The following is a 27,364-nucleotide window of genomic DNA, read 5'->3' on the forward strand; positions in this document are numbered from 1 at the left end:
GCATCTCTACGATCGTCTCCATGGGAGAATAGCAGCCTGCATTGCTGCGAAAGGTGGATATACACTGTACTAGTGCCGACATTGTGCATGCTCTGTTGCCTGTGTCTATGTGCCTGTGGTTCTGTCAGTGTGATCATGTGATGTATCTGACCCCAGGAATGTGTCAATAAAGTTTCCCCTTCCTGGGACAATGAATTCACGGTGTTCTTATTTCAATTTCCAGGAGTGTATATGTAGCTTTGTTTCCTTGTATAAATAGTCAAGATCATATATATTCTGCCTTAAGTTAAACAGCCTAGGTTTAAGTTTCAGCCTTATGTATTATTTTCAAGATGAGAGTTGGTTTGTACCCTGGTTATTTCTTTACGAGTGCAGCAGCAGTCGAAATGCTTCAGCACTGTCCTGTAAAATTTTTCCCATTTAGTTTGGTAAATAGTGTCCCATTTCTCCTCTGCTAACTTAGTTTTGAAGGCACTGGTGTTGCTGCTATTCAGGATATTCTTCTTCTCAGTTATTTTTGTTGCTGTTGGTGCAGCAAACCTTAAATATTCTGACACCTGACTATAGTGATCTGAGTAATGAAAACCAACACTTTCAAAGTTAACACTGCCTTTTACATTTTTGTTGACTATCACATAAGCTATCTTATTGCAGCACGACTCTGTTAATCTAGTGTCAGAGTTTAATTTACCTGTTATTTTCTAGTAGGTTATACTACACGAGTTTACAATAATGAGTCTCCAACTATGCTAAGGTCAGTGGGGCCTGTTTGTCTAATTGCCCTGTTAAGTGTATCAAGATAGTACAATACATCTGTATTTGGTGGGCAGTATGTACCAATAACATTATGTTTAGATAACCCGCTTGAATGAGTGTTTGTGTGGACCACAACACCAGCCATTTCAATTGTTTCTTCTTTGCAGTATTGTTCAACAAATGAGATTTTCTTAAATGGAAGATGTTCCTTTACAAATATTGCCACCCCACCCCCTCTATGTTGTTTTCTGCAGTAACTATCAGCCAACACACAATCATCTAATTTGTAATACTCAATTTCATTGTCTCTTAGTGCATGTTCTGTAATTATTAATAGGTTTGTTGATTTCTCATCCACAAATACTTGCAGCAAATTGAGTTTATTCCTCGGATACTGCACATTTAGTTGCATTATCCTAAAGGGCACAGATATTTTACAACACTTTGTGACATGGTATTCTGAATCAGTCGAATCATTACACAAGTCTTTAACACTGCACTTTAATGACAATGTACTCACTTCCAAGTAGTTTTCTTCGGCATGTGAACCACAATCCAAGGGGTTTATTGTGTTGTACAGTTTTGGCAATAACTTCCTGTAAACTGCGAGTGCTGACTTGCTCTCGTGTTTGTAAACATCGTTGGCGCCGCCAATGATTACAACGTGGTCGTCTTTTTTCGGATTGTTTGTTTCTGATAAATTCTCGACTACAGCACTTCACGTAGTTCCTGGTATAACTTTTGTTGTGTAAAGGGGAACTAAAAGGCTTTTTCCGTGGCTGTCTGCATACAGTAATAACTTTTTTGTGCTTCCAGGCGTTAGAATTTTTCCGTTTCGGCCTTTATCGGAGGATTCATTATATTTACATTCGCTTACACTATTCGTTGTTTCGCTGGCTGAGTCTACTGCTGAAAACTTTTTCGATGTAACTGGCGCACCGTTTCTAGTGCTTTGTTTTTGTTTTTCACGTTCTTGAAGTTTTCGTGTTCTGTTTTTGGACTTTACTGCAGTCCACGCAAATTTATTTGTGGTTTCGACATATGGTATACTGAGTTCGACATTACGTTTGTTTCGTTATAAGTAACACTTTTTTGGTTTGCAAATCATGTTTAACAATATCAATACGACACTTTTTGAAGTTCTTTTCCGCCACTGTTTTCACTAGAGCAAAAACTTTTTTCACTTAAGAGTTTTTTTTGTTATCTTGTTTCAGGAACGCTGTTTCTTTCTTGAGGGTTTTAATATCACTATTTAATAACTAAATAATTTCATTTTTTGTGTGTACCATGTTGAGAAGACCTTCACGTTCGGCCGTTCGTCACTCACGCAATCACCGCTATTCGAACAAATATAGTCATTTACGAACTTCTGGTTTACGTTCGCACACCTCTCATATTACCAGAAGTTGCACTTCACACACAGGATACCCTTTATCACACTTTTTTACATTTTGTACACGACGACTTCTTATAAACTTGCTTTTCTACTGAGACTGATGCAGCACTGCACTAACCTACCGGCGCCATCTTGCTAAACTTCATCACAGTGGCAGCAAATATGACAACCAATAATAAACAATCAAATCTCGATGTATTAGATTCACTTGAGTTGACATTGCATACGCAACCAACAGATATTAGTTTAAGAAATTCAACTCTAAGAAGACAACAAAACCATTAGGTCGCCATCAAGTGGTACTTCTGCTTGCTGGAGTTTCTAGCAGAGTACTAAAATCTTATGCTGATCATACAGGACTAGCCTTAAGATATTTTTGTAATCACTTACTGACACATTTCCTGACAAGACATATGCTGTAGTAATAGTTCTATCCGTCACTGAAACCATACAAAAACAAACTAAATCTAATTATGGACACATTTTACTCTTTCCAATCTATCCAGAATTTTGGAGTAAGTGTCAGTGCAAGTTGCCGAAGTGGCATCAAACAAAGAGGTTCGCACCAGTCTGCTGAACTCACCAGAATGGGACTCCCCGCCAAAAATGTCGTTTTTCTGTGTGGAAATCATTATATCTCTCTCTGTTGGACTTTCATACAGCTAAACAAGAAAAAGAATTCTGTTACTCTGCCAAAGCTCAAGTTTTTGGACTGTAGAATTTTACTTGGCAGATTATAGTGTCATGCCATTAATGGTATACCTCTTGTATGGATAATCTTGCCTTTATAACAGAAAGCAGAGTGCCTCTTTAACAGACAGTCTCTTAGGCATGAAACTAACCTCAGAATGGCGGAATATAACATTGTGGGTCTCATAAGCATCTGTACTGGGCACACTCATACTCTCAACCTACATAAATGATCTTCCAGATGCTTTAAAGGTTGATCAAAATGCCATGTTAATGTAAAAAAAGTATCCAAATCCAACTTAACCAGACACAGCTCAGAGAATAGACGAACAGGTCTCCAAATGTTTCACAGCAAAAAGTTTTATTCTTAATCTCTCAAAAGCTCATATTAACCAATTTCAAATAACAAAGTTGATGTATTAGAACTGGCAATAGATATTAATGGCCATATACCAAAGAAAAAACTGTGTTTAAAATTCTTTTGGGTGTGGTTGGATGAAAATTAAATTGGAATCAATACACAGATAAATAAATCAAGGAGCTCATTTTAGAATGTTTTGCCTTTGGCAGTTAACTCTCATTAGTTGACCTAAAACCAACACTGTGGGCTTGGTTCACGTATTCTCTATATTTTCAAACCCTGTTCATCATCATCATCATCTTGAACACTTTCCAGCCGCAGGCTGGGTCTATTTGGATCATAGGCTTCAGCATTTAATCCTCTTTTCCCACCATTTTTCTGTGTTCCCTCTGATACAGGGCTCACCTCTTTTTTCAACACGCTTGTCCGCACCTTTCAGCCATCTATCACGTAGTCTCCCTTTTGGTTGTTTCCTTTCCATCTTCCTTTCACGTATCTTCATGGCAATCCTCTTATTTTCTCTTTAAGGGCACATTCTATCTTATCCTTGATGTTTCTATCCTATACTGCCAGGGTTCATCCTTCACTATTTCTCTTCCTTTTCATAAATCATTCTCTCTCTCCTTGTTTCTCCTATCCTACTTCTGAAGAGCTTCATTTCACATGTCTGTAATCTGCTTACACTTCTTTTCTTGATTACCCATGTTTCTCGAGATGCATATGTCAGTACTGACATGTAGTAACTTCTGTATATTACTTCTTTTCTTTTTTTATAGGATGTCTTCATTCCAAACCAAGCTTCTAACACTTCACATGAACGCTTCTTCCTTTCTGTCATGCTCACTGACCTTTTTCTCATTTCTTCCAATTTCCTCTGTCACACATCCCAAGTAATTGAAACTCCCCACATTTTTCAGTTGCTCACCTCCAATCCTTATTCCACTAGTTGGCCTATCTTTCTTTCTAGTTGTAACAAGGATCTCACATTTGTTTAAATTAAATTTCATTCCATACTGTCTCACTGTTTCCTTCCAAACATACAGCTGTTCCTGAATCTCTTCCTCTGTTTCCCCAGATCATAAAGTCATCTGCAAACAGTATCGCTTTCATCTTGACTTCTCCAGTTTTTTCTGCCAACTTAGTCATCATCTCATCCAAGACCACAATGAAGAGGAGACATAACAATGCACTGCTTTGTTTCACACCACTTGTTTGCTGGCACCAGCCTGTCCCTTCATTTCTGAGTTTAACACAACTCAGAGACTTCTGCAGTACATTTCCTCCACTCTGCTTGTTGTTTATTTTTCCACTCCCCATTTTTATAGTGCTTCCCAGACCTTTCCTCTACAGACACTATCAAATGCCTTTTCTATACCTTGTTGAGATTCTGCTCTCCAGGATCTTTTTTTACATCTTGGCACAGATCTGACTCCCCTCTAGTTTCTACAATCCATCCTACACCCTTTCTTGAATATAGAGACAATTAGTGCCCTCTTCCAATCTTGTCTCATTCTGTACCACCTTCATCACATGATACAGACTCCCCTGCTGCTTTCACCATCTCAACATATACTTCAGCCATACATGGTGCGTTTCCTCCTTTCATCTTGTACAATACCATTTCCATCCACTCCCCCCTGCATCCCCCTCCCCTTAGCTTATTCCTACCTCCTTTAGTCTGTTATCATCATCTCCAAATCTGTTTGGATTTAGCAAGTGCTCAAAATACTACTTCTACACTATCTTCAGTGTGTGCTTGTAGTTAACCTCTTTCCCATTTCTATCCATCGTTGTTTCATCCTCTCTCAATCCTCTCCTCTTACTTTTGACCATTCCATATACAACTTTCTTACCTCCTCTGCTGTCTTCCTCCTCATCTTTGTCCATTCTTCCATCCACTTTCTACTCTTCTCAGTCACTGTCTTATTTGTCTCTTTTTTTATTTTTCTTATTTATCTTACTAATTCAGTCCTTTCTCAGAAATACAGTCTGAAGGCCTTGTTCTTCCTCACCACTACCTCTTTGACCCTTTCATTCCAACATGGTGTCTCCTTCCACCGTTTTCTGCCACTTCTCTTTCCACATGCAGCTTTTGCCATAGCACTTTTAAACTGTTCTCATTCCTCATCTTCAGTTTTTGGCTCATCCTTTGGTGCCCTTTACCTTATAATTTCCTAGTATTCTTCCTTTTCCTTGTGTTTCCATACTTTAATTCTCCTTTCCTGTCTTCTTCAATTCTTTCACAATTCTCATGCTCACCATCAGTAGCTGGGGGTCACTATCCAATGCTTCATATGGTAGAACCTTAATATCCATTACAGTACTCTTCATTTCTCAGTCATAGAGTACATAGTCTATCAAAGATTTCTACACTAGATTCCTGTTGTCTTATGGAATTATCTTCTGTGCCAGTACTACAAAAGTAAATAAAGAATTTAGTTATCAGAAGTGAGCAGTACAAATATTGTGTGAAGTAGATAATTGTACATCTTGCATAAGCCATTTTAAGGATCTTGGTATTTTTACACCGATTTCCGAGTAAATTTGCTCTCCGATGGTTTCTGTTGCCGATAGCAAAAAAATGGGTTAATCTGAACTGTGATGTACACAATCATAAAACAAGATAAAAAATAATTTTCATGTAACCTTTGCCTCCTTGTCAATGCTTCACAGCAGAGTTAAGTACTCTGGCTTAAAGGCGTTCATAAAACTTCCATCTAACATGAGGAAAGAAATTGAGAGTCCAAAAAATTCAAAAGAAAATTTAAAACATATTTCATCACACACTCTTTCTACAAAATATCTGAATATCTAGATTGAAAGATTGAAAAATTCTCTAATCTACATGACAAGTGACCATTGTAGAGCAGCACAAGAAGTAGTGGTGTAATGTAAACATGACTCAGTATTTAAAGATCCAAGTAACGATTTTCTTTGAAAAATGCCAATGTAACGTATTACATTACCAATAAGACACAGTGCACAAATGATTCAATTCATACTTAACTGGAAGATTGCAGAAGGCTGAAATTAACAGCACAGATAGTCTGTAAAAATCAGCAGAGTTCTCTAACTGGGGAGATATCAAGAATGGTGTCCCATAGGGTTCAGTCTTGGGACCCTTACTGTTCTTTATATAACAACTTTATATAACAACTTGCCACTCTGTATTCATGCAGAAGCAAAGCTAGTTCTTTTTGTTGATGATATGAGTATAGTAATCACACCCAACAAGCAAGAATCAGCTGAGGAAATTGTAAATAATGTTTTTCAGAAAATTATTAAGTAGTTCTCTGCAAATGGACCCTCACTAAATTTTGAGAAAACGCAGTTTATACAATTCTGTACAGTAAATGGCATAACACCATCGATAAATATAGACTATGAACAGAAGTCTGTTGCTAAGACAGAAAACTCAAAATTTCTGGGTGTGTGCATTGATGAGAAATTGAATTGAAAGAAACACATCGATGATCTGATGAAACGGTTAGGTTCAGCTATTTATGCTATTAGGGATATTGCAATTTTTGGTGATAAACACGTCCGTAAATTAGCCTACTATGCCTATTTTCATTCAGTGCTTTCATATGACATCATATTTTGAGGCAATTCATCATTAAGAGAGAAAGTATTCATTGCACAAAAACATGTAATCAGAATAACAACTGGAGCCCACCCAAGATCACCTTGCAGTCATTTATTTAAGGAACTCAGCATATTCACAGTACCTTTGCAACACATATATTCTCTTACAAAATTTGTCATTAATAACCCATCCCAATTCAAAAATAGCAGCAAAGTGCATAGCTACAACACTAGAAGAAAGGATGATCTTCACTATTCTGGATTAAATCTCACTTTGGCACAGAAAGGGGTGAATTATGCTGCCACATAATTCTTTGGTCAGTTGCCAAATGGTATTAAAAGTGACAGATAGTCAACCAACATTGAAAAGCAAATTAAAAGAATTTCTGAATAACAACTCCTTCTACTCAAGAGACGAATTGTTAGATATGAAGTAGTAACTGTAAAAAAAATTAAAACTAAATAATTATTTTGTGTAAAGAAAACTTATGTTAAAGTGACACATTCCACATCACTACAAAATGTCATATTCATGATCTATGGAACAAGGATTAATGTATGTATGTATGAATGAATGAGATAAACAACAGCTATTTGCTGTAAGTGAGCAAGTAGCAGCTTGTATCAAAGCACAGCTTTCTTTCTAATTTACTTCATTAAATTCAGCTGACATATGCTTGAATAGCATTGATCTGTAAAGAGACAGTTCATTTCTTTATCCATCTGTAGACAGTAAATATTGTATGAATACTGTCTAATATACATGTAAATTATACGTGAGATCATTAGAAGGAAATGGAACATACAAATATATTCATAAAAAATACAGACAAAATAATATAAAGTGATACAATTTGATATAATACGGATGTATTTATGTACTAGCCTCTTATCCATAACTCCACCCATATACATGTATTTCACATAATACTGCATACATCTGCTTCTCCAACCCACCCCTTCCTGTCTGTCCATCTCCACCTATCTGTCCATCTACACCTACCCCTCTCTCTGTCCATCTCATCCCCCCCCCCCCCTCTATCTGTCAATCACTTTCTTTCCTATATCTTTCAATCTCCTCCTCCCCACACTACTCAGCCGTCTTCTCCCCCCCCCCCCCCCTTTCTCTCTCCCTGTCAATTTCTTTGTCCTCCTCTCTCCCTGCCCAACTCTTCTTATCCCTCCCCGTCTCTGCCCACCTCCTCCTTTCCAGTCTCTCTGTCTACCCTCGCCCCAATCTCCTACTCCCAACTCTCTCTCTGTCCACTTCATTCTCCCGCCTCTATCTGTTTCTGCCTTCCTTCTCTCTGTCTGTCCATATCCTCCTCACCTCTTTCTCTGTCCATCTTATTCTGCCCCCCTCACTATCAATCTCCTCCTCACCCATCTCTCTGCAGAGCACTACCCATCCACACATGTACCTCATGGAATGCATTTTGATACTACCCACACAACATGCCAGTCATTCAGGGCAGCCTAGATGTACTACTTTACCAACACTTTTTCATCCCCACCCTCACCCCTGTGGGAGCTAGATGGTACTAATATCCACAGTACTTATTTCCAGACAGTAAGTGGTATGTGTACTAAATTTGGTTGATATGATCCAGTGGATTATGAGGAGATGTGGAACATACAAACATATACTTTTATGTTTACAAAATCAAACAATGGTAACTCAAGGTAGAGTATCAACAATGCAGGAAAAGATAGATTGCTACTTGGCATAAGGAAGACACATTAAGTTGCAGACAGGCACAATTAAGACTCTTACACAAAGCTGTTGCCCATGACCTTCATAAGCAAAAGAGAAACACACACACAGGCAAGCACACCTCACACACACATGAATGCCAGTTCCAGCAGCTCAGCGCAGAATGTCTACAGACAGACTAGCCTTTCACCTGTGGCTATGTCTGTCTGCATATGTGTATGTCACATATGCAGGGTGGCGCAGGGAAACGGGAAATTTCGAAATAACGTCATTTCCATGAATAAATTCATAAAACTAGTATGCCATTATTCAGTATGTCTTTACAATCAAAATGTCCAAAAGTGTCTCTTTACTTTTTAAAGATGACATCGGAAAGATGTGCTCCAATTCGGCATTCACACTCTAACAGCCTGTTATGAAAACTCTGTAATACGTGGTGTAGCAAATCTTGGGGAATGGCAGTGATTTCATTTTCAATGTTCTCCTTCAGTTCATGGATTGTTGCAGGACGTGTACGGTACAACTTGCCTTTAAGATATCCCCACAGCAAGAAGTTGCACACACTAAGATCAGGGGATCTCGCAGGCCATGCAATGTCACCATTGCATGAAATAATGCCTCTTCGAAACAATTGACGAACTGCTGCCATCGATTGTCGAGCAGTGTGTGACGTGGCTCCATCCTGCTGGAACCACATGTTTACAGTCTCGGTGTAAAGAACGTTTGGAGCATTTCAACATATCGAGCGGAAGTTACTGTCACTGCACTACCATCCTCACGTTCAAAAAAATAGGGGCCGATAACACCATGACATGATACAGCACACCATATTGTGACCTTCGCGCTATGTAGTGGTCACTGGTGAAACTCACAAGGATTGTACTGTGCCCAATAATGAAAATTCTGTTTGTTCACGAATCTGTTCACGAATCCGTTCAGGTGGAAATGAGCTTCGTCTGATATCCATAAGTTACCAAGGAAATTCGTGTCCTCGTTGATTTTAGCCAATATCTGGCTACTAAACTCCATACGTGACACTGGGTCTCGTTCATGTAAGTGTTGCACAATCTGCAACTTATAGGGATGGAAGTCTAATTCGTGCAATATTCTTTGTAAGCTTCGTCGCTTAATCCCTAGCGAAGATGCATGCTGTCGACGGAGCGGCGAGGACTTCTCTCAATTGCAACTCTAGCAGCTGCAATGTTCTCTGGGGTACGTACCGTTGGAATGCCACCTGGAGGTTTCTTTTTCAAGGCAGATCCTGTTTCTTCAAAATTATGCACCCACGTTGTAATCGCATGCGCAGATGGGACACGTCCATGACGTCTAAGCTGGTAATGCTGTCAAAATGTTCTCTGCATGGCAGTCGCACTATCACCATTTTTGTAAAACGCTCTCACAGCTACTGCATGTTCCACACCAGTCCAGTTCTCCATGATTACTAAATGGCAATGCGTTCACATCAATTGTACAAAGTTTCAAACATCTGCTGGCGCTACAGTGCTGCCAACTGTAACGTTCAAAATTTCCTGTTCCCCTGCGTCACCCTGTATTATGTGCATGTGCTCCTTTCCCTCGCTTTGACCATTTCCTCCTCCCCAGCTCTGTTCCATCTCTTCCTCTCCCCTCTCTAATTGAAAATTATAGTGAGTTCTTTATGTGCATTCACTTTTATTGTCCCCAACCAGCAAATCCTTTTATACAGAACGATGATTAAGGAAAGGTTTTAAATTAGACAATAGCTGTCCACTGTCTGTGTGTGTGTTTATGATGGAAATGTTAAGGTTCAAAAAATAGTATTTTACTGTCGTAAGATAAACAACATCAGAAAAATGTTATTGGTCGACACTGTCACTTAGCGAGTAAAAGCATTGATTGAGTAGAAATATTTTATATTTTTGTTGAAATTTATTTTCCTTTTGCAAGTTTCTGATGTACACTGGCAACCTGTTGTAAAGCTGTGGTTCACATGATTTCTATGTGCTAGTTCTTTTTGTTCACTGTGTCTCGAGTGCTGTGCTATTTTTGGTATTGTAATGTGTCTGAAATTCTTTGAGGTGGGTCCAGATAATAAAACACACTTGTGTGTATTATTGTAGGTACTGTTATTATTTTAAGCTTGCTGAATGCAGGTGTCTGTGGAGGATGATGCATTGTTATTCAGATATCCCTCTTCTTCTTCTTCTGCTTTTACGGCCTCATTGGACCACTTCAGTCAATCACTTCTGGTCCTCTTCTTTGGTATTTTCCCCTTCCGAGTGGCCCAGTCTCTCTTCATTCGTTCCGATGCTTTTCGTCGTTCCTTATCTGTAAATACCCTTTTCATTGTATGTCGTTTGTCAATTTTTGGTTTAAATCTTATTTCTGTGTCCCTCAACTTCTTTAAATTTTCTACAAAAAAATATCCCTCTATTGTAACAAATGTGACGGAACTCCAAAATATTATTCTATATGTTGCAAAAGACTGAAAATAGCCAAATACGACATCTTTGCAGCTTCTGATGTACACATACTTGCAACGTTTCTAAGAGCTAAACAAACTGAATTTAGTTTCTGTGTAAGTTTTATTACATGGTCAATAAAATATAATTCTTCATCAACAAGAATTCCCAGCATTTTTGTAGTTTTTACTTTTTCAGTGGCTTTATCACCCAAAACCAGCTCTAGGTTTGCATTTTGACTTACTTCCACACATTGCATATAGTTTGTTTTATTTGTATTCAATGTCAATCTATATGCAGCTTGACATTGTCTGCAGTTTCTGGAGTCTGTATGTCATTTACATAGATAAGAAATGATATGGAACCTAGAATAATGTCTTGGGGTATTCCAATTCCTATTCCCACACCACATCCCTAACTGATTTTTTGATTGGAGCAAGGTGACATCAAGTGCTTCATTCTACATCCAATTTTATAGGTATCATTGAAGCCAGTTTCTTGAATACCTAGTGCTTCCCGTTTCTCTTAAAGGTTTGTAAATTAACTTTTATTACACAATGTTTTTTCTAGATTTCTGTTTGTTCAGAGTAACAGGTTAGTGATGTTTGTGTGTTTTTGACTGCCTGAAAGCCATGCTGATTACCTTTTAGTAACTTACTGTCATTCAAATATTTGTTGATTTGATGCTTCATCAATTTTTGTAATATTTTGGGATGCAGAATGTACAGATTATGTTCCTGTGAATTGCTTGTTCTTTGTTATTATATACCTTGATTTGAACAAGGATGCTGTAACTTACCAAACGAGAAAGCGTTGGTATGTTGATAGAGACAATAAAAAACACACAAACACACACACAAATTTCAAGCTTTCACAACCCAACGTTGCTTCATCGGGAAAGAGGGAGAGGGTAAGGAGTCATTCCAATCACGGGAGCGGGAAGACATACCTTAGGAGGGGGGAAAAAAGGACAGGTATACACTCGCACACACACACACACACACACACACACACACACACACACATCCATCCGCACATATAGAGAGACAGGCAGACATATGTAAATGTAAACAGGTTGGGCAGAGATGTCAGTAGAGGCAGAAGTACAGAGGCAAAGATGTTGTTGAACGACAGGTGAGGCGGCAACTTGAAATTAGCAGAGGTTGAGGCCTGGTGGGTAACGGGAAGAGAGAATATACTGAAGGGCAAGTTCCCATCTCCGGAGTTCTGATAGGTTGGTGTCAGTGGGAAGTATCCAGATAACCCGGACAGTGTAACACTGTGCCAAGATGTGCTGGCTGTGCACCAAGGCATGTTTAGCCACAGGGTGATCCTCATTACTAACAAACACTGTCTGCCTGTGTCCGTTCATGTGAATGGACAGTTTGTTGCTGGTCATTCCCACATTGAAGGCTTCACAGTGTAGGCATGTCAGTTGGTAAATCACGTGGGTGCTTTCACACGTGGCTCTGCCTTTGATTGATTAACCTTCCGGGTTACAGGACTGGAGTAGGTGGTGGTGGGAGGGTGCATGGGACAGGTATTACACCGGGGGCGGTTACAAGGGTAGGTGCCAGAGGCTAGGGAAGGTGGTTTGGGGACTTCATAGGGATGAACCAAGAGGTTACGAAGGTTAGGTGGACGGCGGAAAGACACTCTTGGTGGTGTGGAGAGGATTTCATGAAGGATGGATCTCATTTCAGGGCAGCATTTGAGGAAGTCGTATCCCTGATGGACAGCCACATTCAGAGTCTGATCCAGTCCCAGAAAGTATCCTGTGACAAGTGGGGCACTTTTGGGGTTCTTTTGTGGGAGGTTCTGGGTTTGAGGGGACGAGGAAGTGGCTCTAGCTATTTGTTTCTGTACCAGGTCGGGAGGGTAGCTGTGGGATGCGAAAGCTGTTTTCAAGTTATTGGTGTAATGGTTCAGGGATTCAGGACTGGAGCAGATTGGTTTGCCATGAAGACCTAAGCTGTAAGGAAGGGACCGTTTGATATGGAATGGGTGGCAGCTGTCATAATGGAGGTACTGTTGCTTGTTAGTGGGTTTGATGTGGATGGATGTGTGAAGCTGGCCATTGGACAGATGGAGGTCAACGTCGAGGAAAGTGGCATGGGATTTGGAGTAGGACCAGGTGAATCTGATGAAACCAAGGGAGTTGAGGTTGGAGAGGAAATTCTGGAGTTCTTCTTCACTGTGAGTCCAGATCATGAAGATGTCATCAATAAATCTGTACCAAACTTTAGGTTGGCAGGCTTGAGTAACCAAGAAGGCTTCCTCTAAGCGACCCATAAATAGGTTGGCGTACGAGGGGGCCATCCTGATACCCATGGCTGTTCCCTAAAATTGTTGGTATGTCTGGCCTTCAAAAGTGAAGAAGTTGTGGGTTAGAATGAAGCTGGCTAAGGTAATGAGGAAAGAGGTTTTAGGTAGTGTAGCGGGTGTTCGACGTGAAAGGAAGTGCTCCATCGCAGCGAGGCCCTGGACGTGCGAGATATTTGTGTATAAGGAAGTGGCATCAATGGTTACAAGGATGTTTTCCGGGGCTAACAGACTGGGTAAGGATTCCAGGCGTTCGAGAAAGTGGTTTGTGCCTCTGATGAAGGATGGGAGACTGCAGGTAATGGGTTGAAGGTGTTGATCTACGTAAGCAGAGATACTTTCTGTGGGGGCTCGGTAACCAGCCACAATGGGGCGGCTGGGATGTTTGGGTTTGTGAATTATAGGAAGTAGGTAGAACGTAGGGGTGTGGGGTGTCGGTGGGGTCAGGAGGTTGATGGAGTCAGGTGAAAGGTTTTGTAGGGGGCCTAAGGTTCTGAGGATTCCTTGAAGCTCCGCCTGGACATCAGGAATGGGATTACCTTGGTAAACTTTGTATGTAGAGTTGTCTGAAAGCTGACACAGTCCGTCAGCCACATACTCCCGGCGATCAAGGACCACGGTCATGGAACCCTTGTCAGCTGGAAGAATGACGATGGATCGGTCAGCCTTCAGATCACGGATAGCCTGGGGTTCAGCTGTGGTGCTATTGGGTGTAGGATTAAGGTTTTTCAAGAAAGATTGAGAGGCAAGGCTGGAAGTGAGAAATTCCTGGAAGGTTTGGAGAGGGTGATTTTGAGGAAGAGGAGGTGGGTCCTGCTGTGACGGAGGATGGAACTGTTCCAGGCAGGGTTCAATTTGGATAGTGTCTTGGGGAGTTGGATCATTAGGAGTAGGATTAGGATTATTTTTCTTCATGGCAAAGTGATATTTGCAGCAGAGACTACGAGTGTAGGACTGTAAATCTTTGACCAGGGCTGTTTGGTTGAATCTGGGAGTCGGGCTGAAGGTGAGGCCTTTGGATAGGACAGAGGTTTCTGATTGGGAGAGAGGTTTGGAGGAAAGGTTAACTACTAAATTGGGGTGTTGTCATTCCAGATTGTGTTGATTGGAACTTTGAGGTTTTGGGGGGAGTGGAGCTGGAAGTGGAAGATTGAGTAGATGGGAGAGACTGAGTCTGTGTGCAATGAGAAGAGGTTGAGGTTTGCCGTAAAGGTTGTGGAGGACTCACTCACCTCAACCTTCCACAGAAGAACCCCAAAAGTGCCCCACTTGTGACCGGATACTTTCTGGGACTGGATCAGACTCTGAATGTGGCTCTCCAGCAGGGATAGGACTTCCTCAAATACTGCCCTGAAATGAGATCCATCCTTCATGAAATCCTCCCCACTCCACGAAGAGTTTCTTTCCGCTGTCCACCTAACATTCGTAACCTCTTGGTTCATCCCTATGAAATCCCCAAACCAGCTTCCCTACCCTCTAGCTCCTACCCTTGTAACCGCCCCTGGTGTAATACCTGTCCCATGGACCCTCCCACCACCATCTACTCCAGTCCTGTAACCCGGAAGGTTTACACGATCAAAGGCAGAGCCACATGTGAAAGCACCCATGTGATTTACCAACTGACATTCCTACACTGTGAAGCCTTCTATGAGGGAATGACCAGCAACAAACTGTCCATTCACATGAACGGACACAGGCAGACAGTGTTTGTTGGTAATGAGGATCACTCTGTGGCTAAACATGCCTCGGTGCACAGCCAGCACATCTTGGCACAGTGTTACACCATCTGGGTTATCTGGATACTTCCCACTGACACCAACCTATCAGAACTCCGGAGATGGGAACTTGCCCTTCAATATATTCTCTCTTCCCATTACCCACCAGGTCTCAACTTCCGTTAATTTCAAGTTGCTGCCCCTCGTACATCACTTGTCACTCAACAAAATCTTTGCCTCTGTACTTCCGCCTCGACTGACATCTCTGCCCAACCTCTTTGCCTTTACATATGTCTGCGTGTGTCTATATATGTGCGGATGGATATATATGCGTGTGTGTGTGTGTGTGTGTGTGTGTGTGTGTGTGTGTGTGAGAGAGAGTGTATACCTGTCCCTTTTTTCCCCCTCCATTATCTTTCATAATCATATAGTTGAGAGATTAAGTATCATTTGCACTAAGTGTATTAAAACATAACAGATATTAAAAGAAATACAGGTGTGTACACATACAAGCACTTTCAAACCAAGCGTTTATGCACACTTGCGTGCACGCACCCAGAGAGAGAGAGAGAGAGAGAGAGAGAGAGAGAGAGAGAGAGAGGTGGGTGGGTGGGTGGAGGGAGGGAATTAATATACATAACAGGCTTTCTCTGGAGTAAAACAATGATTTGTGCAGGCAACGAAGATGATATATTTCAATTACATCTTACCAAAATAAAGTTTCAGTTCCTAAATTACATGCCAGTTGTACAATTTTGTAACACTGTATGTGCATGATGTGTTTAAAGTATAAAATATTTCTTTTCAGACTTGTAATCCAAATATCACTTAACATCAATAATCATTACAACAAATGCATAAAAGTAAACTATATTTTAACAACATATATTTTTACAACTTATCATAGTGATGCCGGTTGCCTTGTATTTCTTACCACTCATAGCAATACAATACATGAAAAAAGAAAAATTTCTTCATACAAAACAATGACAATATAGTCTCTTACATTTTAAATCAAAAATCAATTCCAAAGTCACAGGAAATGAAATGAGTTGTGATAAAGAAATAAAAAAGGGGGGAAATAGAGTCTTCTCAATAGATGACAACTTTTTCCTCTGCCCTATATGAAGCTATACATTACAAAAATCTTTCTTTTAATCAGTAAACAAGTGATGAATTTACTTTCGCAAAACATGGTACGGATGAACATATATCACACAACATAAAGGAAAATTATATTTTCGTTCATAGAATTATAAACAATACACAAATATATGAAAACTGTGTAGATTAAATGACTAGAAAAACAGGGTGTTCTTACAAAACTATGTACTAAGAATAAAGAGATAAATTTGTATTAAATGACAGCAACTATTACCACTGTGAAAAATATCACATGGCACTTTTCTATTATAGGCTCTTTGTGCAATACACAATAAATAAGTCAAAATTTTAGTGCCTTGGAATCTCGTTGCAAAAGAAAATATATAAAAAAGATCCACTATGTTTCATTTTCTGTTGCCTAAATGACATCAGCTAATAAATGCATATTTACTACATCAACTATTGTCATATACACACACTGCACATTGTGCATGTTGTTATATATCTGTCGTTGTTGCTAATGTAATTGTTTCAAGCAAAGCACCATATTTCTTGGGTGATGGACGGTCACTTGTGGCAAATATTTGGACACTATTTATTCCATCATCCTTATCAGTCTACATTTTTGAATTATGGTACAAGACAAACTTTTTTTTCACTTTGTGAATGGCAGCTCCTTAGTCAATTCCAAAAGATGAGATACAAACAGGGAAGTATTCTGGACAGTGGAAGTTCAAATACACATAAAATGCTCTGTAATAATTTTCTCCAATGAAAACAGGGCTAGTGTATTAACAGGCTCACACAACTGAATTTTTTCTCTCTTTTGTGATTTGTGTATTTTGAAAATCTTTTAACAAATAAATCATTTGAACAATATGATGAAATCTTGCAATATTAAGATAATATTTTATGCGACAGATGAAGATAGTATTTGTTAATATTTCAGCTGGTGATTAATTCCGGCAAAATATTTATTTCTTTATTTTTGCAATCTGCACAAATGATTGTACTAGTCTTATTAATTTCTCACACTATAGAAATTCCAATCTTTTTGGACAGTGTACAATTTAAGTATCTTAAAATGATCAGAAAACAATTGTATATGAATTCCGAACACTATGCATATCAGACAACTCCTCATTTTTTTGGTACAGTAAAAACAAGAAACAATTACAATGCACCAATGCAACAGAATATCAAAATAATAGCTTCATAAGATCTTATAGTCAACCTTTAAAAAAAAAAAAAATAAAAAAAATTGACATATGAAATAATATTTTTTAGTGTGCGTAGTAATAGCTATTAACATAATAAACAAAGATCATCACAGTTGGGTGTGATACATCAAATATTAATCTAAATATACATGCTCTCTGTAGCACAATTTATGCCATTGTACTACATGCAGAACTTTGTTTTAAGAAAAGGCAGCACCAAACCTGTGTGTCTGATTTGTTTGTTACACAGCTGAAGATGAAGCAATATTTTTCGCAAGTCATAAATTAACAGTGAAAGAAAATAAAAAAAATAATGCTTCTTGATTTTTGTGTGGCTCTACTGTGAAAACCTATGAATTAAGCAAATGATTTGTTTTCAAAATGTGTATCTGGTGAATGCTCTCCTGTTTTTCTGAACTAGTAATCTTCAAAAATCAGCCAAAAGGAATGCCACACACAATTTCTTATTAAGATAACTTGTGAATGAAAATATAATAAAATTCTAGGTTTGGCTACCACAATGACAGGGTTGTAAGGTGTATCACATATCATATCACAACGAATTTAAATGTTCACTCATACCATAATATGGCAACTTTAGAGACTAACAATGGCACAACAACATACACTTATAAGCAATATAGAACAAATTAGCTTCTTCTTGGACTACAAAATCACACTTAAATGTTATATTGCAGTATACATTTTCTCCCATTTCTTAAAACAGTTAGTCTTCATTTTACAACTGTGTAACAAAAACAAAATAGTTTGGAATACATACAGACACACAACTAGAAAAATTAATTCTTCTAACAAACAATGGCCTCATTTTGAAGAAAAATAACATTGAACATTACTGTTCATATTGGATCATATTACTTACAACAAAGTAAGGCAAATTACATTACCATACACTCCCTTCCCACAATTAGGAAGTTCTCAGTATACTGACTTATTTATAACAGCTGTCAGGTCAAAAATCATATTTTATCAGTAAATTACATGAAGAGGCAATTCTTACATTCTGCCTCACTTAGCTGCTTTTGGGTCTGCCAAAAAATTATGAAAAAACATGCACTACATTATGTACAATTGTAATGCCATAATTTGTTCTGCAATAAAATAAAAACTTACTTTCAATAATGAAGAACAGAAAATGCTTTTTCATAGCTTGCATTCAAACATTGTCCATGTACTCAAGAATATGCATTTTCACCCAGAGGTGAAAATTGTTTGCGATAAGCAAAGTAATAATAATTACAAACAAGACATTGTCACTGAAGTTTTTGTAGATTTGTAGATTTAACCAGCCATCAATCACAATTCAGGGTTGCTTCATAGCCAACATTTACTTATTCGAAGAAATCTGTGTAATAAAATGCAGCCTCATACAGGAATGTCAACACCTAAAATGAAATAAACATAACTAATCAATCAACAGAACAAAAATAAATAACTTTGATTAATTTTGCTTTCTTATTAGAGTTGATCTACTGACCACATACTACTACTTTTTTTCCCAACATAAATGTACTGATAGAGCACAAACTGAATATGAAAGGGTGTACTGTAGATTTGTCCTTACATAGTAGTTATTATATCACACATGTCTAAGTTATAACGTCACTTTTAAAGGAGTGGCACCAATACAATAAACTAACTCTACAGGGGAAAGAGGACCTTGAAAGAGCACCTTGATAGTGTGGAGTTTATTAGACGGGGCAGAAGCCAACCAGAGGACATGAAGCACATTCCAACTGGTAATTCCAATGGAGGGCAGTATCAGGAGGTTGATGCCCACATATAAACAGGGAGGGAGGGAGGGAGGGAGGGAGGGAGGGAGGGAGGGAGGGAGGGGCGGGAGGAAGCAGTAGTTTTTATCAGTGATCAACATTCCCATAGTACAGAATGTATTCATACTGTATACACACATTATCAAAATGTTTTTAAGAATGCTTACTACTACAGAAATAATGTTATCCTGAAGGCATTATAGACTGAACTACAATGAATGACTACCTAAGAGGAAGACTGCATCACACTCATTTTTAATGTGTAGAATAACATGTGATTATTATACAACAGATGAATGATGGGTTTCAATCTCAAAAGTTACTGCAAGGTTCAACTGTCTGTGAACTGTCTGCCAATATTCGAGGAGAATAATTCAGGAGGCCATGCTTAGCATGGAGGGCCAGAAGAAGGGGGCATCCCACCAAGATATGACTTACTGTTTATAAGGCTCCACAATTACATTGTGGGGGTGGTTTGTTACAAAAAATAAAACTGTGTGTTAGCCTGGTATGAAAAATGCAGAGGTGACATAGGATGATAGATTCCTTTCAGGAGGAATGGAAGGAAGAGCAGCATGCAACAGCACTCACCTTGATAGTGTGGAGTTTATTAGACAGGGCAGAAGCCAACCAGTGGACATGAGGCACATTCCAACTGGTAATCCCAATGGAAGGCAGTATCAGGAGGTTGATGCCCACATATACAAAAAAAAGAATGGGATATGTAGGATGATCAGGGAACTGTTGAACACAAACTGCATAGGAAACCAAGAGTTGGTACTGTTGGAACTGAGGGGTTAGATACCCACTTCGACAAGGAGACTGTCTACAGGTCTATCCAGAAGGTGGCCAGATGAACACCACGATGATTGACTAGGTCTAACAATTTCAAAGCAGAAGTCATAGCGAGCCATAACCTGGCAACCATATTCCAGAGGGATGAGACCAAAGGCCAGTAACTACAGAGAAGAGTAACACGACCCACACCTCAAGAGGTGTGGGCAAGAAAGCAGACAGTGTTAAGCTTCCACATGCAACTAGTCTTTAGTAGACTAATATGGGGCAGCACCATCAGTTTTTTATAAAAAAGGAGGCTCAAAAGATGGGACTGTACAACAAGTTCCTAGTGCTGGGTACCCAAGTAGAGTTCTGGGTCGAGCAGCACCATGGTACAACAACAGATTGTCATGATCTGCATTTTTGTAGGAGAGAACTGGAATCCACAGGAAATAGTCCATGAAAAGGCCCATGGATCGAGCCTTGGAGCTGATGCTACTGAATGGGAGCTATACCAAATGTGAAAGCAATCACCACACAGCACAGGGTGATCAGAGCTCACCATCCCACTGATTATAATGAGGAAGAATGACACTCATGACAGAGCCCTGTGGGGTGCCATTCTGTATGTCCTGTAGAGAAATATGAACAAGAACCCAGAACAATTGTCAGAATAAAAACTAACGAATAAAAATTGGTAGACAGCCTCAAAAGCCAATCATGGAGAGTAAGTAAAATGTGATGGCAACAAGCACTGTTGTATGTCTTATGTAGGTCAGAAAAGACTGCCATAATGTGTTGACATTTAAAAAAATGTCTCAGGATTGCTGCTTCCAACCAGGCCACGTACTCGGTTGTGGATTGTCCCTACCGGAAACTACGGGAACAAGAGGCTGCCAAGACTCAAGAACCGAGCATAGCCTGAGGGCAACGATCTTTTCAAGCAGTTTGCAGAGCACATTAATGAGGCTAATCGGTTGGCAGCTGTCAAGAGATGCCGTTTTCTTTTTTCTGGCTTACAGATTGGGACAATGATACTACCTCACCATTGTGAATGGAAGACACTTTCGAGCCAGTAATGGTTGAAGGCCCTGAGTAAATGAAGCCTTGGAAGAACATTCAGGTGTCTGATCATCTGTTTATGAATTGAATTAGAGCCTGGGGCCTTATCTTGAGACAAGGCAACAGCCTGAAGCAGTTCCCTGCCAGTGAAAGGTTAATTACATGATTCAATTTTGTTGGATAGAGGGTCCTCTTCAAATTGTCGTTTCTGCAGTAGAGAGATAGCTGCCTAAGAAGAGGATGGCGATGCTTTCACAAAATGGGCTGCAAGGTGATCAGCTAGAACCTACACATCAGTACAAAGACCAACCTAAGGACACACCCCGGAACAGTTGTTGATCATTGGTGGTCTAGAAGTCTGCATAGCTTGGCCCACACCAGGGATGAAGAGCCATACATTCCTAGGGAGGAGACGTAGTTCTCCTAACATTCCTTCTTACTGTGCTTAATTAGATAACGAGCCTTTGCATCAAGTTGCTTAAAAGTGATAAGGTTGGTCAGCAAACGATGTGATTTTAATTGTTGTAGGGCCCTCCGGTGATCCTGAACAGCTATTGCATAGTTATTGGCCAACAATGGCACTTGCCAGCAATGGAGGGGCATGTAGGAAGAGCAATAGCAATTCCAGCAGTGTGGGTGATTACGTCGGAGAAATCTTGCACAATTTCATCGATGCAATCTGACAAACAGGTGGTGAAGGTAACAGCAGGGCATACAATTGCCAGTTAACTCTTTTTTTTAAGCAACCAATGTGTTAGTCGGCCTGTCTGGCAGTCGCAAGGCAGCAACAGGATCACTGGTGGCGTGCTCACTGTCACAAACATCGTCACATAGTGACCCATGAAGTGGTGTCATGAGACTGGGGAAAGAGATCATTAGACAGATATCTGGAAAGATACCACTTAAGTGGGTAGGAATATGGTCATTGAGGAGATGCAGATCATGATCATTAAGATGTTGGTCCAGTAGAAGGCCACTACCAAGTGAAGTGACACTCCCTCAGAGGGGTTGAAGCACATCAAAATACACTAGTAGGAGAAAAGGGGACAAAATTATTGGACTAAGGTGGTCAAGTCATGGTAATTAAGTGACCTGCCTGAAGGTATGTAAAAGTATCAAATAGTGATCTCTGATGTCATCTGCATTCACACTGCTATTGCTTCCACCTTGGAACGAAGGGCAATCCTTACTTTGATGACACCTGTGTGAACCAATGTACAGACCACTCCAGACACCCTCTCAGGGCCAGCACGATTTGACAGAATGCATGATAACCATGGACCACTGGGGAATGGTCATCAGTGAAGTGTGTTTCTTGTAGAGTAACAAGTATTTGCAGAAGAGGAGGAAATAACGTGATGTAGTTCTGGAAGGTGACTGTAATATCCCTTACAGTTTCACTGAATAATTATGTTATGGGTGTCCAGGTTAGGCACGAAGGGTTCAGGAGAACTGGTCATGCCTCAAAATCACTGCCTGTCATTGATGGGGGTGGAACAACATCAATGGTTCAGAATCAAATGGAGTGGGGGGGGGGGGGGGGGGGATCTGGCTCCTCTGAGGTCACTGGAGTAGCCTTGCCCCAATTCTTCTTCTTTTTCTTCTTCTCCTTTGTGGCCATTGCGATTCTGACAAGGACCTATCCATGATAAGCATGAGGACGGATGAAGAGCGGGCGGCCCTGGCCCATAGATTTCAGTTCATTCAGCCGTTGGCTGGTGTCGGGCCCCTGATATGACTTTCTAGAGAAGGGGCTTACCGTATTTACTCAAATCTAAGCCGCACTCGAATGTAAGCCGCACCTGAAAAATGAGACTCGAAATCGAGTAAAAAAAATTTCCCGAATCTAAGCCGCACCTGAAATTTGAGACTCTAAATTCAAGGGGAGAGAAAAGTTTTAGGCCGCACCTCCAAATCGAAACAAAGTTGGTCCATTGTAATATGAGACACAATTTAGGTCGAATGAATGACGATACAGCTATAGTAGTTTGGTTCATGTCGTAAGCTTAGCAGTTAAGCTTTACCAGGTAGCCATTGCTATGCGTCAGGCATCAGATGCCTCTTCCTTTTTCATGTGCTTCGTCAGGTTTGAATCAATTTCTTATTTTTCTTTGATCTGATAAGTTCTGTTCTCTTTGTTATAGGTGTTTATGTCACTATAAGCTGAAACTGCATTACTGTACTGTGTCATGCATTGTTTGTCGCATTCTGATAACGAGTGTTTACGGCCTGTCGTCGCTCGCGGCATGGCTTGCTTTTGTGCGCGCTACCGCCGCTTACAATAAAAAAAGAGAGGAATTGTCTCATTAGCAAAACAATGGCAAGAGACTGCTATTTGTTGTTACTTACACTGCTGCTTTCTTTGATAATGATCAACAAGAACCAAATAATAGACTGCGTATGATAGAAGATGTTCTGAATGAGAGTTTAGCTAAAATTTTTCTCCGTTTGAAAATCTTTGCAGATGCCTCTTTTGTACATTACATTCTGCACAGAAATTAGAGTCATCTTAGATTTAAAAATCTAACCAATTGCCATGCTTCATTTCTGACTGTATCACTCTTAGGCATAAGAATAATACGAATATAAACATGACACGATATGTATATTCTTCCGCATTTGCTGTTGTCTCACTCTAGCTTTGTAGTTTATTAGGCAGACAGGATTTTAATGAGATAGCAGCAAACACGAAAGAATACATGGCAAAATGTTTATATTCGCATTAGTCTTATGGTGAAGAGAATACTGCATGTGATTCACAATTCATAGAAGTTCCTATTAGCAACCATCTCTTCTCACAGGTAGGAAAATATTCAGAACAAAGAGTTGGCCATATTGACAAACATCCCAAACAGTCCTGTCAGTCGAATTTTCGTAGTACATTGAAATGCTGCTACATTTGAAGATGAACAGTACGCAATTTGTATTTAATTCATTGGATAATGTATGAAAATGCAGTGGTTGAAACTCGGGGCGGAGGAAAAAGCTTGTCTTCCACCTTTTTTTTTTTAAATTTATTTACTGACGCAGAGGTTTTGGCGCCAGTATTTATCTTTGTGCCTGTAAAGCATGCCTGTGTAGCGCTACATATATTCTCGGCTGAAGTTAGTTGTGGTGGCAACTACCAACATTTTTCAGAACTTCCGCTTACTTTGCACTCGATTCTAAGCCGCAGGTGGTTTTTTGGATTACAAAAACCAGAAGAAAAGTGCGGCTTAGATTCGAGTAAGTACGGTATGAGAGGGAGCCCTGTCACTGGTCTCTGCCACAGGAGGGAGCTGCTCCTCCAGCTAGATGTGGGAAGTGGTTTCCAAAGGCAGTGCCACAGGAAACACAAGAGAGGAGGGTGGTGGGAGAACTGGTTTTGAAAAAAAAACTGAAGTTGTGGGAGTGATGGGTGTGACCCACACATAATTAGATGTCATATCAACAAGATGTAGGTGTTCATACTTTTTATGTGCCTCCGTGTAACACAGATGGTCAATAAAATTATGTTCCTAAATTTTCTTTTCTCTCTTGAAGACTGGGCAAACCAGTGAACATGGAGGATGGCAGTCCATACAACTGACATGCAAGAGTAGTTCTTCACAAGAAGTTTCTTTGTGGAGTGATCATCTGTAGTTACCACATTTTGGGTCTGCCATGTATTTGACCAAAGCACAAGCATCAGAAGCACTTCATGGGTAGTGGTATGTGCAGTTTCACATCACAGCTGTACATCATGACTAACTTTTTATGGGAGAACAATCCCTTCAAAGGCTTCTATAAAGGTGCCTGTATCTGTTCTATTATCCTTTGGATCTTTTTGGAAGCATTGGACAAAATGTATACCTTACCACTCAAGATTAACCTGCAGCTCCTCATTTGCTTTGGCTGGTACGTCACCCAGACAGTCACATGCCTGAAGAATTGCAGATCGTGCAGCAAAGGAGGCTTCAATCAATAGAGATCCATTGTGCATTTTTCCCAATGACTCAACTTCTCCAAATTTATCTTCAGTATGTTCCACAAAAAATTATGGATTTGTTGTGGTAAAAGTATGTCCATTAGTTTGGGTACATACTAAGTTTTGGATAACTTTTTTCAGTCCCAGATGTGTGGCCTGTCCGTCTTCCCATGGGGTAGCCAGGATAAGGAAAGCAGCAGGGTTATAACTGCCTGCACTGAAATTTCAATTCCTGTCTGAAGAGATGGTTGGACCAGAACAGCCAATTTTTGGTGTAATTTAACAGATTTCATGTGTGAATCATAAGCCCTGATGCCGCTTACCCCAGTCAAGAGCTCTCCCAATGAGTGTCACCCAGACACAGCAAAGGCCATCTAGCAAGAGGGCATGCACTGGGAGCTAGCAGCCAGGACATCCACAGTGTGATCTTTGTGTTGTCATGGGGTCAACCAAAAGGGTACTTAATGACCCTAACATGTCAGATTGGCAACTGCATTGGCTTTCAAGTGCAAATATGAGCCTATAGAAGTACCGTGAACAGATGACCTTTAACACTGCATGCAGTGTGCTATTTAAGGTGTTCTTCCCCCAGTCAGTCCACACTACAGAAAAATTTGAAAAATGATGGTTAAACCCATCAGGGCACCACAAATTACTTTAGCCAAAAGGTGGTGAATGAAAGAATATTCCAAGACAGGAAGGCAGAACATTGGGAATAGATGGGTCAACAACAAAGGCTGCCACCATGAGAAATTGAGAAAGAGATGGAATGATAGCCAGAGATGAGAGATTGCAGCACAGGCAAGAAAGTACACACTGCAATAGCTTGGGGCTCCATGCTCGCCACGCACACACTCACGAAAGAGTCATGGGTTGCCTGAGGGCCCATGGTTTGCTTATAATGTTGCCCGAGTTCAGAGTGTTAATCAGCTACATATTTGTGTGTTGATACAATCTGATACAGTACAGCCCACAAAACTGATATTTTGAAGACCCTGAAAATGTATTTCAGTCAATTTTAGGATATGTGATGAATGTATGACATTTCATACAAAGTTAAAAATTCAGAATCCGTAACTCAAAAAGGTGCAAATGTTCTTATTTTTCGTGTGGAACCTTACACTAACTCCAAAGTTCAGGATGGTTCAAATAGCTCTGAGCAGTATGGGACTTAACATCTGAGGTCATCAGTCCCCTAGAACTTAGAACTACTTAAACCTAACTAACCTACGGACATCACACACATCCATGCCCGAGACAGGATTCGAACCTGCGACCATAGCGGTCGCGCAGTTCCAGACTGAAGTGCCTAGAACCGCTCGACCACACCAGCCGGCTAAAGTCCAGGATGTCTATAAGGTCCACAACAGGGATACTATATGATGAAGATGTCAAGAATAAGAATAAATACACTGAGCAAGGTGTTTACTGCACTGGACTTACATTCAAGAGGAGATTCCCATTCAGCCACACACTTTTGGATTTTCCATTATTTCCCTATTCCAACAAATGTCATAACAGTTTCTTTGAAAAGTTCATGACTGATATCCTTCCCCAACACTGGCCTATCTGAGCCTGTGCTCCAACTCACATGGCTTTCTCTTTGATGTGTCATTAAATCTAAATATTGTCCTCTTCCTTAAGATCAAAGATGTGTCAACATCACAGATTGGCTGAGAAAGAGAAAACAAAGTGGTAGTGTCTGGTTCAACGGCAAAGCTGCTGCTGAGGCACTGTAATTTTACTGAGAAAGGATCAATGTCACAATTCTTGCTATGAATGTGAATCAAGGAACACTTCATTCTCTCTCTTTCTCAAGATTTGTAGTTCACTGCCAATTTCTACAAGGTTCTTTAACCTGATGCTGTAACATCCAGAGTATTCTGAAACTATTTAATTTAAAAGTTGCTGCTGAATTACTCTGGATGGGAAGTCAGGTAACTCTGAGAAACCGTATACTAGAGAATTAATGAATTCTCATGCTGTTCTAAATGTCCACCTACACTTATACTCAAAAAGCTATGCTATGGTGCACTGCAGAGTGTGCGTGTGTACCAGTATTATTTTTGCCCTTCTATCAGGAATGTGGGAAGTAAGATTCTTAGTATGCCTCCATATTACCCTCAATTTCTCTAATTCCACTCTCACTGGTTATTATGCAACACATACATCAGAGAAACAAACATTTTTGTTAACTCATTTTGGAATATCTGGTCTCACAATTTCAACGGTAAGACCTTTCTGCAATATCTGGCATTTTCCTTCATGTTTTGACTCCCACATGAATTTTTTAAGCATCTACATGGTGTTCTAGTGTTCCTTGTGAAAAATCATGCAACTGTTCTCTGTCTGTTCTACTAATCTAACTTGGCAGGAGTCCCAAAATGTTGAACAGTATTCAAGTACAGTTGAATGAGAGTTTCGTAAGTAAATTTCTTTGCGGATGAATTACACTTCCTTCTGATGAATCTTAGTCTGGGGT

The 27,364-nt window shown here is 39.9% G+C and overlaps 2 protein-coding genes across 3 annotated transcripts in view; both read right to left on the bottom strand.

Annotated features, from left to right (window-relative positions):
- Positions 1-255: 255 nt before the first annotated feature.
- LOC124596128 lies at positions 256-1,504 on the bottom strand. Its single transcript, XM_047135148.1, has 2 exons — positions 1,277-1,504; positions 256-1,172 (listed from the first exon to the last, which is right to left on the bottom strand). The coding sequence occupies exons 1-2, from the start codon at positions 1,297-1,299 to the stop codon at positions 725-727; spliced, it is 471 nt and encodes a 156-aa protein (XP_046991104.1). The 5' UTR covers positions 1,300-1,504; the 3' UTR covers positions 256-724.
- A 15,404-nt stretch (positions 1,505-16,908) lies between these two features.
- LOC124596369 (dyslexia-associated protein KIAA0319-like protein) overlaps positions 16,909-27,364 on the bottom strand; it is a 147,585-nt gene continuing 137,129 nt past the window's right edge. For both annotated transcript variants that reach the window (XM_047135480.1, XM_047135479.1), the window contains exon 19: positions 16,909-18,710. The gene's annotated coding sequence lies outside the window, so the exon portion shown is untranslated. The remainder of the gene's footprint in view (positions 18,711-27,364) is intronic.

Source organism: Schistocerca americana, chromosome 2 (assembly GCF_021461395.2).
Source record: "Schistocerca americana isolate TAMUIC-IGC-003095 chromosome 2, iqSchAmer2.1, whole genome shotgun sequence".
Taxonomy (NCBI): Eukaryota; Metazoa; Arthropoda; class Insecta; order Orthoptera; family Acrididae; genus Schistocerca; species Schistocerca americana.